This window comes from Nannospalax galili, unplaced genomic scaffold (assembly GCF_000622305.1).
Source record: "Nannospalax galili isolate Female #2095 unplaced genomic scaffold, S.galili_v1.0 scaffold34, whole genome shotgun sequence".
In the NCBI taxonomy this organism is placed as follows: domain Eukaryota; kingdom Metazoa; phylum Chordata; class Mammalia; order Rodentia; family Spalacidae; genus Nannospalax; species Nannospalax galili.
In genome coordinates this window covers 6,907,887-6,925,731 of record NW_008338996.1, presented here as the reverse complement: position 1 = coordinate 6,925,731, position 17,845 = coordinate 6,907,887, and the positions used below count along the sequence as shown (strand labels likewise).

Genomic DNA, 17,845 nt, shown 5'->3' with positions numbered 1-17,845 from the left:
AATGTTAATGGAAAACGCAAATCCATCAGACCTTTTCCACAATGTGTTCCCATCGTCAGCCAACAAGCCAGACCATTCACAAACTGACCAAAGCCAGCACTGACTTCTCTTAATTAACAGTCCCTGTGCCCGATGGAAACAAATCAATCGATACGTGATAATGCAGTTCTTTAGTGGTGGAAGAAATGGAACTGGTATAAACCATGGCTCTGTCTGATTCGTATACTGTATACAAGGCACTGTCTTTGAGCCTCAGTTTCTCTTTACAAGATGATGATGAATTGAGTGTTCTTTGTGGCTTCTTCCAGTTTTCACGATCTGTGATTTCTAAGAGGTAGGAAGAGTAAGATGAGAGAGGAAGGGACAAATATCTGTTACGCCCCTGATAAGCACATTATCTTATTTCATTCTCACACCTGCTCTGGGAGGGTATGACTCAGAAACAGAGCCAGGGAATCAAGGACATGTAGGCAATAAGAGGGAAAACCCTACAGTGTGTCCTTGAAAGCTATGCCCTGCCCACTGCATCGAGGAACATGGAGGAGAGAAGAGGAATCTTCAAGACTGCTCATATGTTAGTGTTCACTCTGCTACTCTGGGTAAAGGGACGGGAAACAGCCCTGAAGGCTTTGGCTGGCTGGGCCCTGCACTTGGATCAAGATGCACAGGGAGCTGATGCTGTGAGGCTGCAGGACCTCCTCCTGAATGCCCCAGTGGGGAAGGGACAGCAGCTGTTTCTGGGGAGCTACAGAAGCATCGACCAAAACAGGCAGGGCTCAGCATCATTCAAATGCTCCAAAACAACCGAGAAGGCAAGAAAAATAAGCAACAACTTGTACAAATGCCCGAAACATAGCTCTTCATTCTTAAAATCAGCGAGGAAACCGGCATCACTTTCGACAGCACAGATTTTACTTGTTTGTAGTTGGACTTTCCCACTTTAAGCTGTTTTTCGGGCAGTGAAAGACGCCTTCTTCCTTCCCTCCCTGGACTTTCTGCCTCTCTTCTCCCGAGTGCCTTATGAGAGATCCAGGGAGCTGCCATCGGAGAGGCACTGCTATAGCAAAATCGGTGCAGACCGTGCGTTCTGACCTAAATTTAAGGGTCCCCAGCACTTGTCCGGTATTTGGCATGAATTTAGAGGCCCCTAAAACAGGATAAGATTTAAAATGAGAGAGGTCCAGTTGTAGAATTCTAGCCAAATCTCAGCTCTATCCACACCTAGTTAGAGAAGGTGGAGGAGGGCACAGAGGTGGGTGAAAGGCTCTCCTCTGCCTCTGTCCTCTCCCTGTTCTCTCTCCCGCTCACATACACACAAACATATAGAGTTCATCTATCCATCCTTCCATCATTCACCCTTCCACCCATGCACTTTGTGGTTCTCAACAGAAATTGTAGTTATTGTTAAAATTCAATAGCTCCTCCTGTGAGCTGGAGCTATGGTCCCCTCCTAGAAACCAGGAACTGTGGTCCCTTCCTATGAACTGAAGCTGTGGGTGCCAACCATGAGCCCCGGTTCCACATTGCTCTGTTGGTGGTAGAGCAGATTGGAGAATGGAGTATTTGAGCCTTCTCTGAGTGGCTGTTCTCCCCACAGCCCCCTCCCAGCTAGGGCATGGCAGTGGCTTTCTTTCTGTGGACAGTGGCTTTCTTTTCTTTTGGGCTGGGGAAAGGAGGTTTCTGTCATTTGCAGATTCTAGTCATGAGAGGACTGATTCTCATGAATGACTTCCCACCTCCCTTGATGGTCGGCTGTGATCTTGACTCTCCACGTGGTCCTAGGCACCCAGGCCTTGACATTGGCCCTTTCCCATTCCCAAGAGGTTTTCCATTATTACTATTCCACAGCCCCAGTGAACTTTCACCTGTGCTTTACTGAAAATGTAAACCACCTAGTTGAACTTATACACAGGCTGGGAAGCTAAAATTTTTTTTAAAAATCCATCATTCATGTATTTATATAATTAGCTTCCTTCTCTTCTTCTCCGCCACCCCCTTCTCCTTCTCTCCCCTCCCTCCCTCGTCCTTCCTTCTGTCTCTAAATATACCGTCTCTTTCTTTCTCTACCCCAAACTTTCCCCCTTGGTACATACTAGTGCATCCACAGAGGCAGTGCTGACACCTAACTTTTAGAAGACTGTCTTTGAGAGATACAAGCTCTTCATGTGGCTGGGATTTTCCAACCAGGGTGATTTACACTGTATTTTCCTGAGGGAAGGAAGGCCCAGATTGGAGCCAAATACTTCTGGGGTCTGTACTTCTAGGACCCCAGGAGTATAGCCTGTTCTCAAACAGGATTTGAAAACCATAATGAAAGTCCTCGTGGCCCCTGGGATGATTCAAATAAATCAGAAGACATGAAGGGCACAGTACTTCTGCCTACTAGGCAACCTGGGACTAGAGGAGAGGATTGCTGCTGCCATGCCCAAGCACATACCTACCCAGGAGGCTCCAAACTAGCTCACCTTGATTTTAGATAGTCTGTCTGCATCTTGTGGGCTATTGAGTTAGCATCTCCCACTCTGTAAATATCTGTCCTGTGTACCCCTGACTGCTAGAAATACAGGGCAAAAACATTTTAATATCACTTTCCCCAGTAGCCCATTTCTGGGCAGTAAAATGAGGTTCTATCAGGTTAACCTTTCTCTGTGTCTCTCCCAAATAACTTGAAGAGTTGGTGCCCAGGATAGTTTTCCTTTCATTTTCCAATGTTATGTTATCTTTGTTGTTTCTGTTGTTGGTTGTTACTGTTGTTGCCATTTCATGGCACAATTGTATCTAAGCAGCAGTCCATGGGAGTTGAGACAGGAGTCAAAGACAGAAGCAGAACAGACGTCATCCTCAGTCCTTCAATGCCGGTGTCAGCCATTAGGTGTGGTGGATGTTCATTTCGGTTACCAATGGGAAAAGTTAGGGGATTGCCTATGGGATCACAAGAGGTTCCAACTCCATGAAAAACTTGAACATGTAAGTAGATACATCAAATGTGCACGGGCTTGCGTGCACACACACACACACACACACACACACACACACACACACACACATTTTTGCCCCAGTGTAAGAGCGAGATACATATCCTCCCCTCCAGCCTTTCAACCAGCCACCTTTTTTTCTTTCAGTTTCTAATGTGTGTTCATCACTTGTGCTGAATCCCCATCTTCCTTTTCAAAAAAAAAGGACCAGAGCCCTGTGTTTTCTTGTCCCTGTTTTTATGTTTCAGAAATGAATGGCAGAGCTGTATCAGGGAGGCATGTGGGAGGGTCAGTTGGGGTATCACTTATCATTCTTGGGCATTGCGCTCATACAATGTTTTCCAGCCAGTAGGACAGCAATTGAAGAGCAAGGGCTTAGGAAGCACAGTAGCTACCTAATGTCTGCTGGAAGCCTGTCCAGATTGCCATGCCCATGGGCAAACAAGTTCAAGTTCTTCTTCCCAAATGGGAATAACATTACCTGGAGGAACTGCTATGCAGTTGCAGATATGGTGGTGTAGGTGAAACTCAGTGGCTAATGCCTGGCATCTATTATCACATTAATATCATTTTATTCTTGTTTGCAAGCTTGCAAGCCAGGTGCCTACAGATGTGCTGAAAAACCAAGGATGTTTTACTTCTGAAAGTGTATTTTAGAAGACTCTACTCCTAACAGTTGTCCCATGATTAAAGGGTATCAGAGCTTGGGAAATGATTTTCATCTTAGAGTCTCTGGACCTAATCAAAATGCTTCAGAAGATCTAAGGTCTTGAGAAGTTCTGGGCTAAAGAAAACCCACTGATCTCATTAACCTACTGCTGCCTGCAGAACCCTTGACTCAGGAAGATCCATGAGCAGGGAATATTTTCTTTCCGTAGCAGAGAGAGATAGAGCAAAGAGGCCCCGTCATGGATCTTTAGAACTTCCAAAGAATTTTTTATACACCAATCTGACTATTCTACAAATACCTCAAACTTCACCCTATCCTGGATCTTTGCATGTCTTCTTGATTATGCCTGAACCCCGCTGTCCCTGTGTTTCACCAGATCGTACTTCAGATTTATCTTCCTTATAGATCCTTCCATAAAAGTGTCCTGTTCCTTCTTCTCAAACAATGACCCACATCCTATCATTTTGTTTGAATGGCCTTGCTGTCTAAAGTGATCTCATTGATCACCATGCCTCAGCACATATGCTTCCTCTTTGATCCACAGGGGGATGATAGATACCTTATTTGTCTCTCTGACAGTGAGATACTCAGTGAGACAGTGGTACTCAATGAGATACCAAGTTAGTATCTGCTAAATAGATGAATGGGTGAATGACAGTTCATTCACTGACAATTTTGAGAAGCAAATCAGGTTACTGCTCCCAATTTACAGATGAGGAAACTAGAGCTGGGGTGTTACATAACTTTTAACATTGAGCAAGTGATAAATGGCAGAGCTGCAGCTTGAGCCCAGACATCCCCCACTTACAAACTCTATTTAATTCTAGGAAATTGAATCTTTTGGTTTTTCATTTTCTTATGATGAAGAACCTTATTGTGCACAGGATAAAAGAACAAGTTCCTGTTTTTATATTTATGGGGGGAGAAGCCAGAACATAAAGTCTTCTTTCCTTCTGAGTCCTGATAGAATGGGGACCCTGGTGCCTTCTGGAAGTGAAGAGTGAGAATGTCCAAACTCTAAGGCACTGGTCAGAGGACAGCCTGGGAGCTGGTAGCTTGCAGAGCTAATCTATTTACATTGGAACCATGTGGTTCTTTTCCCAGTGCTTATACAACATGAAGAGCACATCGTTTGGTGTTAAAGCCCATGTGTTGACTCCACAGTCCCAACCTCTCTCAGATCTCCACAATGGTGAAGCATGGGGGTTGTAAGAAGCGAGAAGTGCAGGGAACAGCACACCAAGAGATCTAGGATTCATCTTGTCTAGCGTTTCATTCGGGGTGTATTAAGAGAATGCAGAACCACCTCAGGGAGGTTCTAAGATCCACATGAAATGCTTGTCCTTCTCTTTATATTTTAAAATGTGAATTTGCCTGTCATCTGTTTTGGATTGTTCGTTCCTTAATCTCTTACTTTATTACTCATCATATGTTTGAGCAGTAGAGCAAGAGGATGAATGTCCAGGATCTCTCCCCTGAAAACCTTCTGGGCTGAAACTGACACCAGGAAAGTTGAGAGCATTCTTCTGAAAATGATTTGGCTCAATAATTCCATTTCTTTGATAAAATCAGGAAAACAAAAGCCTTGAGATTCTGGGTGCACCTGGAGCCATATTGGGCATCCTATAAGCCAGATATTGGAATGGACCCAGGCTGAGTGTTTTTCCAGAAGCTCTTGGTGTTGGAAGCAACATCTCAATTGCCATGAAACTCTTACCAATTGCAAGGCACTGCCACCAGCTGTTTCTCTCTATTTAGGCAACATCTGGACACAAGGCATTTTTATTCACAATATAAAGTACACCAGAATGAAATAGGCATTGTTTCTGCACTTAAAAAGTGTTCTGGTTCAAGACTGGAGAGATGCCTCAGAGATTAAGAGCACTGGCTGCTCTTGCAGAAGACCGTGGTTCGAATCCCAGCACCCACATCGCGGCTAATAATCGTCTTTAACTCCAGTTCCAGGGGATCTGACACCTTCGTCTGCCCTCTGCAGGCACTGCATGACACAGGTGCACTTACACAAATCAGATAAAAATAAATAAACCAAAAAAATAAAAAATATTCTAGCTCAGAATCAGTTTTCTCTAGGGACTAGCTCCCTAGGAGGTTATCTACTCCCAAGTAGGCTATAAATACAGGTACATACAACTGCCAATAAATGGACTCAGTGCACTATATATATATATATGTATGTATGTATGTATGTTTGTATACGTATATGTGTATATCTACAAATGTATGATGTTGCATGTATAACAATGACAAAGAAGAGGACAAGAAATTTAGAGGGAGTGGAGTGACATGGGGAGACGTGGAGGAGGGTCAGAATGGATAGACTAATACAAATATGAACTCATGTATGAAGTACTCATGCATGAAATTCACAAAAGTAAAATAAAGTTTAAAAACAAAGAAACAAAAACCCAAATGTTCTAGTTGAGGCCGGTAAGGCAAAGTCAGCAATGAGACATTTAAAGTCACACACCGGGGTGGGAATTTAAAGGGGTAACTTAATCTGGCCAGTCCTCAGTTTTTCCAACTGTTAAACAAATAACACTTAGCTCATAGAATTATTGTGAAGATGGAGTGAGCTCACTTATGAACACTATCAGTGCTTTGTGTCTGCATGCCTATAACACAGCAGGAAAGGTCATGCAAGCCCAGAGGTTCTTTCTCATACGAACACATATTTGGGTATCTGGTGGCCACCTACAGCCTGGACTTCAGATATGTCAAATATGGGGCAACAGTATTAGAGGCACAGAAGGCAGAATGTCTGTGAGGAAGCTTACCTGGGGGTGAAAGGGGGAAAACTTCCTATAGAAGTAGCTCTAATTTGAAGCCTAGGAAGAATTCAAATTGGTCAGAAGGTGGAAATGGCAATCATAGTAAGGTGCAGGCAAGATCTCTGCAGTTTTCCTAGTGATTCGTGAGTTACTTTATAGTTACACTTGACTGCCTCTGCCACTATCTCTTCCACTGAGACTCATGACTCTGTGAAGTTGTATAAGTTTGAAGGTACACTGAGGCTCAGGGAGATAATGCCTTTGCCCAAGCTTCTAGGTAATACAACAGGATGCTTGTTAAGCTACTGCTTGTTAAGGCAAAAATTTGGCTGTATATATTTCCTGAATTAACTGATTCAGTTCTCCCCATGGCTCTTGAAAGTGGGGAATATTAGAAAATACAAAGAGGCTTTCATTGAGTCCAGTGCCTGGCAGATAGGAAACTCAATAAATACTTGCCGTATTCCTAATTATCCCCATTCCCCATCCCACCAATGGAAAAGCTGAGGCTCCTAAAGGCTGGAAACAATAGCATTCAAAATGTTCAAGTAATAGGATTTGAACTCAGTGTTCATTACTTTCATTGTTAATGGTAAGCTTTAACCATGGCTTCCTCCAGAGTCCTTTTATTTTTCATCTATCCACCACCCTTTTTTCAGTCTCAGCCTCCTGAAATTTTGGGGAGGCTCAGCCTTTACCTTCCAGCTTGAAAAGCTGTCTTATGAGGGAAACCCTCTCACCCTCTCATTCCTTCCTCCCCAGCTGTGTGCACTTTGCCTGTCAAGCCACTGATTGTCCAGAACTGACCGTGGAGAATGCGTCTCTCAACTGCTCCAGCAGCGATCGCTACCACGGTGCCCAGTGCACTGTGAGCTGCGAGACAGGTTATGTGCTGCAGATACAGCGAGATGACGAGCTAATCAAGAGCCAGGTATGTGAATGCAGACAGCAGAGACTTTCTCTAGCCAAGGGTGGCTGGTAGGTGTGGAATGGGTTCTCTGCAGAATCCATATCAATATACATCCTCTCTCTGTCTCTTCCTCCTCTCTCTGTCTTCTGTCTCTCTCTGTGTTTGTCTGTCTCTGTCTCCATATGTGTGTGTATGTGATGTACGTATGTATATGTAAACATATGAACATATGCTTATATACATATTTATCCAAAATGAATCAACCAACCATGCAGCCAACAAACAAATCAACCAGGAATCTCTAAGAATATGACTTCAATCCAAAGAATATTGTATGTAGGATACATCAGTGTTGTTACATAGGTTACAGGTCTACACAGCTCTGCAGTGATCACATTGCAATGAAATGCTTACCTTCAAAATTTTTAATAACTGAATGAGCTGTTTTAGGTAGAGAAGAGATCTTTGTCCATGAAGCATTTATTCATTAATTAATTCACTCGTTCATTGTAAATCATCTGTAAAAGACTATATAAAAGTCTGATTATCTTAGAGAAAGAGAAGTCATTAAGACTGAACTAGTTTCTCTTTGTAACTAGCGGAGGAACAGGAATACAGATCATGATCAATACTCTGAAGGGACATGGAGGGTTTTGTGAAAACATAAGGGGAATTAAGGAAACTGCACTGAAAGAAATGATGTGACAACCGAAAAGTAGAGTGACAGATAGAAGCGTATCTTCAGGGAACGAGGCAGAAAAATATGCTCTAATGAAGTAAGTGTGCCACAGAGGGAGTCTGGGTTTCTTCTTCTAAAATCACATAAGCCATGAGGCAAGAGAGTCCATTTGGGTCCACTGGTGCTAGGACTTTCCAGCTTAGTTGCGAAGTTTGAGGTTTATTGTTAGGGCAACAAGAAACTGTGGAAGGGCACAGCATGATCAAATCATGTTCAACAAAGTCCTCATTTGGCTACCTCTACACGTGTAGAAGTCTAAGGAGTGAGACAGGCAACTGACACAACCTTAGGGATGTTGTCAGTGTAGTTCTTGGCGAATGGCATAAGTTCTGCATGGAATTATTCGTCATTAATAGAGATGAGTGATGTGGCAGATGTCGTCTTAGAGACTCAGGTCTGTCAAGGGAGAGTAAGAGAAGTTGGCAACTGTGGGATTTGAGGACTCCAGAGCTGCCTCTAGATGCACCTTTTCCAGGACCCAGCCTGTAGACTGTGTCATCATGCCACAAGCACACAGGGTACATTCTCTATTGCTGGGAATGCCTATTTGTTGAGAACTTCTGGACTTGCTTGTCTTAAACACCTACTTCCGTGTGTCAGGCATGGCAGATCTGAACTCCTATGGAAACAATCAGCCTGCCTTGGCAGTAAGAGACTTCTCCCTTTGATGTGTGCTTAAGAGAGGAAAATGTCCTTTGCTTTCGAAATCCCAAATCAACATTTGGCATCCCCTATCCCCAGTGATTTGGCTGCTTCCTCCTTGAATAGAAAGCTCTGGGCTACCAATGACAGGCCTTCTCTTGGCTCTATAACATGATCTCACCCTTCTTCCTACAGGGTCCTAACATCTTCCAATTCAGTTTAAATCTCTGTCAAATCCTTCAGTGTTCTTAGGTGTGTTTCTTTTCAACGTATCTTGCTCTTGACTAGTGAAATTCTTTCTCCATTGAGGCGTTAAATTTCAAAGTAGCCAGTAATTTATGTAGAGCAATCCCTGTGTTCAATTTATATCACCAGTGGGAGAGCTCAAGGGAGAGAAAGAACCTTCCATAGAGAGACATCATGTCTCTTATATCCAAAGGCAGCGAGCAACTTCTTAGCACCAAACACTTCAGTAGTCTTCTAGTAAACTATTTCTTCTTATTATTATTTTTCCTTGGTCTTTTTGAGACAAGGTCTCCCTGTAGCCTCAGCTGGCCTGGAACTCACTATGTAGACCAGGCTGGCCCCGATCTTGCAGAGATCCACCTGCCTCTGCCTCTTGAGTGCTGGTATTAAAGGCACATGCCATCATGTCCAGCTTCCTAGTAAACTCTTTCAAGGGAAGAAACGGAGACCATTTCCTAGTGTGCTACTATTTAACATGTTTCAGTCTCTTTTTATAATTTTTATTTATTTATTTTTATTTTTATATAGTGCTTGTTATAAGTGTACTATGTGTCTTTAATGTTCACAGAGGTGAGAAGAGGGTGTCAGATCCTGGAACTGGAGTTTCAGATAGGACTGAAATTCAAGAGAGTTTCAGCATATGCATACTGTGAACAGAACTCAGGTCCTCTGCAAAAGCAGCCAATACTCTTTAAGTGCTGAGCCATCTTTCCAGTTTGTCTGTTTTATAAGAAGTCATACCCTGTTAGACCTCTGAATTTCAAGATGCTCATCAACAAAATGAGAATTATGATCTGGGAGACTTTATAGATTGCAGTTAGCATCATAATGTTGGGTTCAAGTCCCACTTATCCTTTTTCTGGGAATAACCTGGGGCTGATCATATAATGTCTCTAAGCTTCCATTTCTGCATGATCAAACAGAGATTGAAATATCTAATTCACACAGTATTTGAGATTATTAAGAATGAGTTTAAGTTAAATATTAAGCATTGGTCCCCTGGTTCACAGACAAAACTCTGAGCTATCACCTGGGGAAGAAATGTATTTCTTCATATCTGACCATTCTGCTATTCCTTATGGTACCAATCTCTGCCTCTCAGGTTGGACCAAGCATCACAGTGACCTGTACAGAGGGAAAATGGAACAAGCAGGTGGCGTGTGAACCAGTAGACTGTGGTGTTCCGGATCACCATCACGTCTATGCTGCCTCCTTCTCCTGCCCAGAGGGTACTACCTTTGGCAAAAGATGCTCCTTCCAGTGCCGCCATCCTGCCCAGCTGAAAGGTATCCTGGGTCCTTTGTCTCAGCCTGGCCCCCATCATCTCTGGGAAACCCACAGGCTGTTTCTAAGCCTCCTTCTGTGTCTCAGAGAGAAAAAGTTAGACCAGGTTGCATCTGCTCCCTGTTTCTTTTTACCAATTGTAGTCATGTGAACGATCTTATTGTGCAGCCAAGGGAAAAAAAATGTGTGCATAAAAATGACAGTGAATTCCCATCAAGATTTTGTAAATCTTTCAAGAAGAAAGACAATCACAAAGAAAGCCAGACTGAATGTCTAACATTCCCTTTCTTGATTCTGCTCTATGATAGTTTCAATTTTTTTTATGCATACACTATGATTTCACATATTTATGGACGGAAACATTGTTTCAATACATGCATAAATTATAATGATCAAATCAGGTTAATTGGTATATCTATCACTTTTAAACTTTTATCATTTCTTTGTGGTGAGAACATTTAAAATCTTTTATTCTAACGATTTTGAACTGTATAATGTGGTGTGAGTGGCTACAGTCACCCCACTGTGTCAGGGAACAGAAGAACTTATTTTTCCTTGAAAGCTCTCTCAAAGAGACTTGGTCCACTGGATAATCTTTAAATGAAAAGTAACAATAACCACCATCATTCTAACATTGCTAAAAGTTGATAGTTCTTTTCATACTTACTAGAGAGTGAAATATTCTTAGCTCCATTTGCACACAGGCTAAGCTACAATCATTTTGCTGACTTTAAAGATGAACAAATCAAATGGCAGAGCCCCACAACTCATGAGAACACAGTGCCTAAAATTTACACTCTTGCACTCGGCTGGTACTGTCAGCCCCAGAAATGCCTTCACTGTGACCTTAGTCATGTTCCCCAGAAAGCAGCCATGGAGGGAGGGATGTGAAGAAGAAAGGCATGGTATTGACAAGACCTTCTAATGATTGTTAATGTTGGAAACAACTAGACCTTGGTCTCTACATGGAAGTTGGAAAGAGAGTATACAACGTCTCTGAGCGGTCAACATTAGCTGGTCTGTCAGTTGGCCACCTCCATCATTGGTTGAATGTTGCTTCCAGGGGCTTCACTCCTTGGTTCTTGGTCCATGTGAGTAAAATATGCATCTGTGATCAAAACCACAAACCACAGTGCTGTGAGCATACTTCAGCATATAGAGCTCAAAGTCAAGGGCACAAAGTGTATTTGCCATACCGTGCTTTCTTTAGAGCCATTTGATAGGAGCAGGTACTGGCAGCAGTTTAGAAACTCTGATCCTGCACAGTCCATCTCTCCATTTTCCCAGTCAGTCATGAGGGTGGGGGACATATCCATGGTCCTGAATCACCAGTTCCTGCTTTAGCCTCCTGATTCTTTGGACACTGGTAACTTCAATTTTCTCTCTCCCAGAATGTATACTTTTAGTTTGCTTCTTCTCTTTTCACTAACATTCTGCATTTTGGTGTTATCTTGCCCCCAAAACTATGTCTTTCATTTCACAATTTACAGTTTTCTTAGCTGATACAATCCCAACACTTTGGCCACAGATATTTTATCACTGTTGAGCAAGTTGGAGAGGGCATGCTCCCTGCATCTTTTAAAGCTCCCCTTGCAGTCAAACTGCTAATGCATCTGGCATCCTAAAGTTCTGGCCACCCCAATCCCAGAAGCAACACAGAAGGGTTTCCTGTCTCTGGTGTTCTGGAAATATTTTTTGCTTTGAAGGAATCCAAACAAATCACTCTTTTAGCCTTTACTCTTTTCATGTAATATGAACATATCTGGTTGTCAGTCTCACGGTTTACAAGTTAGCATTTTCTGTGAGGTTTGCAAATACTAAATTGTCTCATGCCATCCGGATGAATCACATTGACAAGGGAGGGAGTAACAAAAAGTGAACGGAGGGAGGAGAGGCAGAAGAGTATACATAAACTTGTGAAACAATTACCTTACCTTCTTTCTCTTGCTTCATTTTTTTCTGGGTAATACTGATCACCACCTTCTAGAACTATATAACTCACATTTAATGATAATTTCTCATGTTGTTCTCTATCTCATTAGATTATCAATTTCATGTACAAGGTTATTTTTGTCTAGTTTTATTTTGCCTTGCCCCCAACATATAAAAGTACCTGCCACACAATAAGTACTCAATAGATGTTCATTAAGTGAATGAAGGTCTCTGTGCACTTCACATAGTTTTTTTCCAATGTGTTAGTGAAAGTGCAAAGTTGAATGAGAGGGAGGAAGGACATACGTTATTAAGCACAAAAGGCAGTGACAGCAATTTCACGGGCACTTTTCAAGAGTGTTGCTGCATGTAATTCTCCTAGCACTGGAAAGACAGAAATAAGTGTCTAGAGAGGAAAATTGAGTTCTGACTGTCCCAGAGTGGAAAATAAGTTTGCTAAACATATAACCCAAACTCCCACTATTAACATCCATATCTGTAGTTAGACTGGAGTTGGTTTTGAACCTGACTTTTGTCTTTTGTTATTGACATGCTATAAGTACTTGTTCAAGTGACCTTCTTTCCCTCTGAGTCTCTTTTTCCAAAAGAGAATCAACATACTATGCACCCTGTTTATGGAGAGGATAAATGAGACAACATTTCAAAAGCACCCGGCACATAGTAACTTCTCAATAAATGTCAGTCTCATTCCTGTCACTCCCAACCCCTCCCACCTTCAAATCCAGAGACTCCCACGTGCTTCCACTGCTGGTTGTCAACACCATTCTGTAATCACCAGTCAGAGGAGAATCAGTGGAGAAACACCCACTCCAGGCCCTCCTCTAATTTTCTTGGGGAGTGTGTGGGGCAGGCTGTGCCTACATAATACATGAGCTGGCAGTGAAAAGCCTAGCTCCTGGGTTTTACTTGAGTTGCACCGTCCCCCATCAGGCGAGTATCCTGATGGCAATCAGCACTCGGTCAGAGCTGGCACTGGCAGCGGGAAGCACTGCTCTCTCAGCTGCTTTGGCAGAGCTTCCCTGAGCACAGGGGCCTGAACAGAAAAATCAAACCTCCTGATAACATGGTGTTGTCATTCCACGCATGGGGAGACCAGAGGAGTACAGGGGCCCCAGCCCAGAGGGGAGTGGCAGCTCTAGGTCACACAACACACTGTTAGTAGAACTAACAGCTTTTATGTCAGACTCACTATTTCTGGGCAATGCTGCCTACCTGGAGGGTAAAGGGCATGATGGAAGGACTGGGAAGGGATCTTTCCTGTGCAGCATGAGAGGTATAGAATGAAGAGTTCAAACCCTGAATTTTAATTCTGTGTAGACATGGAATAAGCCTAGCTTTCATTTTCTGTCTCCTTCACAGCATCTGTCTTGCACACTCTGTAGATTCTGAGTTGTTAGTGGGAGGTATTGGATCCAACCAGAGTTTCTCGGGGTACTTAAGTTGACTAAAGTCTGGGCAATTTATGCATTATCTCAACTGCCAGGAGCTCATTTCTCCTCTCACCCTGCCTGCCTGTGTCTTCCAGGCAATAACAGTTTCCTGACCTGTATGGAAGATGGGCTGTGGTCCTTCCCAGAGGCTCTGTGTGAGCTCATGTGCCTCACTCCACCCCCAGTACCCAACGCAGACCTGCAGACTGCCCGGTGCCGAGAGAACATGCACAAAGTGGGCTCCTTCTGCAAGTACAAGTGCAAGCCTGGGTACCATGTGCCTGGCTTCTCTCGGAAGTCCAAGAAGTGAGTGGGAACATACTCTCCAGCTCTAGAGAGGGGCAGAGGTGGATCTGGCTACCTCTTTAAAAGAATGCATCCCTGGCTTGTCTACCTCCTTAAAAGGATGTATTCCTGGCTTTGCTGGAGGTCATACCAAAATTTTATCCCATTCTATTCCATGGGAAAGACACAGAACATTAGCTGTGGGGCTCAGTTTTACGGTGTGACCTTAGGCAAGTGCCTTCATTCCTTGGGTCTCCCATTTTTTTTTGTTTCAGCAGAAAGATGAAGATGATAAGTTACCATGTATCATTGTTATGAAGCAAAACAGCTTGCAAAGGGCCTTGCACTAAGTAGTTGCTCTATAATTACTAGATGCTTATATCATCATTATGCTGGGACCCTCAGAACATTCTGGAAGGAAAAGAGAGGACAAGAGGCTAGTGGGAATTGAACTTTGTCCAAAACAACATCTAACTGTCATACCTGCCTGCCTCTGCCTGTGTTCTTCTGCGAATGCAATTTCTTTAATTTCTATTCATGTACCACCCATCTCACAGGACAGGCAGGGGATTGTGAACAGGAAGGGAATGTGAGGCCCCTTGCTGTGTTCAGGGTCTAACCATCTGTTTCTTGGGATGACTTTTCTTTCATCTTCCTTAAAGACGGGCCTTCAAGATTCAGTGTACCCAAGATGGCAGCTGGCAGGAGGGAACTTGTGTACCTGTGACGTGTGACCCACCTCCACCTAAATTTCACGGGCTCTACCAATGCACTAATGGCTTCCAGTTCAACAGCGAGTGTAGGATCAAGTGTGAAGACAGTGATACTACCCAGGTAAGCCCACTGGAACCTGAGATCAGGCCTTCTGCTCTTTGCCTTGCAACTGCTGTCTCCAGGGCTCTTTTTTCACAGCCAAGCTTATGCAATGACAACATCATCATCGCAGATGCCGAGAAGCTGGGCTTTCAGTATCTTCCTTTGTAATCTCTTTAAGCTGTGTTTTTCTCCCCACAACATTCTTATTCAGAGATTCTTAGCTTTGAGCACTTTAAATGAATTGGAACTATCAGACTTTTATTAAGCCATTATTACAGAAAATCATATGTGGCATTCTAGCATGTGAACCTGATCAGTTTTGTCATCTGATAGTAGAGACCAGGCTTTTGCTAGCTTTCTGCCACCATCATTACTCACATTGTCCTTGTTGCATTTAAGAACATGAAACACTATCTTTAGGCATCAGTTGACTCCTGAGACTTGCAGAGAGGGGGCTCTACAAAGGTTAGGAGAACATGTCTGGGGACAATGTGGAAGAACAGGCGGATAGAAGTGTCACTGTGGCTTCAATTTCTTCTTAAGTCACAAGTGACTGAAGCAGAGCCCAGCACTCTTGCCTACCTTTGCTGAAGGAATTCTCTACACGCAGCCTCTGCCACCCAGTAGGATAGGAAGGGGAAGCTAAAGAAAAGTCCAAAAAAGAAACCCAACAGTGCACAGAAGCCCTATCTTTATAGAACCTACTACAGATCATTGACAGCCTAGCCCCGTCATTCACAAGTGTGCAAGAATCACCAGCCAGGTGAAGCTGGAATATAGTTGGCCGGACATGATGTGGGTTGCAGTTGTTACTGGTCTTTATTGCTCAGTATGAGCCTCCTAATACTAGACTCTGCAAAACTAACATCCTTAAGTCCTTTCCTTTCCACACATCTAAGCAATTCTCAAGTTCTATTCCTTCTTCTGCCAAAACACTCAAAGCTGTTCCCTTCTGTTCTCAAGGCCACCACCTTTATCCAGGCCACCATCCTCTCTTTCCTGGCCACCAGGCAGCTTCTTGATCATGCCTGCTCCTATCACCTCAAGCTCTTCTGAACTACCATCATCTGGCTCCATTGGGATAAAATCCCAACCTTTTAGGGCAGGACTCCTGCACCCTGGGAAGATCCAGCTTTCCTGCCTGCTCTGTGTCTGTACCTTAAGCAGTTCCCTCATGTGGTCCCGTTGCCTGACTCCTCCTCCTTCACCCTATGACCAGGAACCCCTTTCTCTAAGAGCCCTTTGTGAAAGTCCCTTCCACGCCTGGCCAGTGCTCCTCTCCGGGTTACCCCTTCTCAGTGTCAGCCACACTACTATAATTTTCTGGTTTATTTCATGGCATTCCCACATCAGGCTGAGAAGACTTTCACTGACCTATTGTCCCTGTGCCTTCAGCACTTAGGACAGTGCCAGGCACCTAGTAGGTTCTCGAGAGTGACAGTTTCATTAAGAACATGAAAAAAAGCTGAAGTATATACCAAAGCCAACTTTGTTATTTCTCAGATGGGAAAAAAAACAAGGCTCAGAGAACTTATTCAACCCACAAAGTAGTAGAACTGACACTGGCTGAGTTGGTGCCTCCTTTGCGGAGAACCTGAGTGTAGTTGATATCACCTCCAGATAACATGCACTCACCGATATCTGTGTATACCAGCTAGGGTGCTGGTACTCTTTCCTTGGAGTCATTCCAATTCCCTAGCACCTAGGAAGCAGGAGCCAGTATGTCAACAAGTAGGGGTCAGGATTATCACGGCCTCTTGCAGGCTGACCAACGTCCCTCTCACTCCCTTACATAAAACTGTTGCTAACAGTTACCCAAATTGCTGAGCCAAATAATATTCTGGCCATGGCCAAGTTATCAAACTGAAACCCAGTCTGCCTGGGACCTGCCAAGTAGCTTTCATGGGCAGTTTGTATTTAAAAGAGAGGAAAATGTAAATTTATCAGAGGACTGGAGTGTTGCTGTTTGGCAGTGGGTGGAGAGGCTAGACTCGAAGGAGCAGGGTAGGGCTTGTCAGCTGAAAGAATGAGGGTAGGCATGCCAAACGGGCTCCTAACACAATTGACGTTTCTAGTTTGTACTGAGAATGAATTTCCTCTACCCTCAGACCAGGGGCCTGAGAGCCAAAGCTAGTGTTCACCTCAGATCCCCTCTCACTGCCTGTAAACACAGCAGGAGCACACAGCCTGGGCTTCTTGAATCCCACAGCTTGTATGGAGCAGAGATTCTTTGCTTTCCAAACAAGTTCCAGGTCCTGGCAGGGAAAGACAGAGGCTACTATGGGGCGAGTCACACACTCCCACCACTGCCACAACTGGCAAAACTTAAAAAAAAAAAAAAAAAGCCACAAATTCCTCCATTGAAGCCAGTAGGATATAGGATCTGAGTTCAAATGCTAACTTCACCACCCCCTGCCTGAGGGACAAATCATTTAACCCTTCAAGCTTCCATTTCTTTGTGTGTAATATGTGGAGAAATAATACTGCCTGCCTCCCAGCTCATGAGTGAGGATTCAATGAGGTAAAAGCAGCAAGGAGTAGATGCGGGTACACCTGGAGTTGTGCAGTGCAGTCTATGCTACAAACATTGACACCAGGGAGGAAGACTCAATTGGACTAGCTGGCTTTTAAGGCCATTCCAGTGGAGAGAATCCCTGAGCAAGCTCCCAGAAAACTTAGGAGCCTAGCTCAATGCTGGCTAGCCACCAAAAGTCATAGAAGTGCACTTACCCATCTTAAGGCTAAGACGTGGTGTGGGAGACCAGTGTGAGCTGTCTGCAAACCTCTTATCTTGCCCAAATAAACCAGTAGAATAAATGGTCCTCTAGTCCCTCTAGAACTTTTTGCTATGATGAGAACATCTCATATATGTGTCATGCCTCCAGCCACATGTGAAGTACTTGAAATGTGGTTATAGTGGCCAAGTCATTAAATATTAAATTGCACTTGATGTTAAATAATTTTTAAAATGTTAAGCTGAGCACGATGGTGCATGCCATTAATTCCAGCACCCAGGGGTGGAGACAGGAGGATTAGTAGTTCAAAGCCAGCCTTGGCTAAATAGTGAGTATGAGGGTCAGCCTAGGCTACATGAGACATGAAACCT

General features: G+C 43.7%; 1 protein-coding gene across 1 annotated transcript in view; it reads left to right on the top strand.

The window, feature by feature from the left end:
* Pappa (pappalysin 1) overlaps positions 1–17,845 on the top strand; it is a 252,646-nt gene that overhangs the window by 191,439 nt on the left and 43,362 nt on the right. The window contains exons 14-17 of the mRNA XM_008833486.3: positions 7,197–7,365; positions 10,074–10,257; positions 13,734–13,944; positions 14,586–14,757. Of these exons, the coding sequence (XP_008831708.1) occupies positions 7,197–7,365; positions 10,074–10,257; positions 13,734–13,944; positions 14,586–14,757 (736 nt within the window). The remainder of the gene's footprint in view (positions 1–7,196; positions 7,366–10,073; positions 10,258–13,733; positions 13,945–14,585; positions 14,758–17,845) is intronic.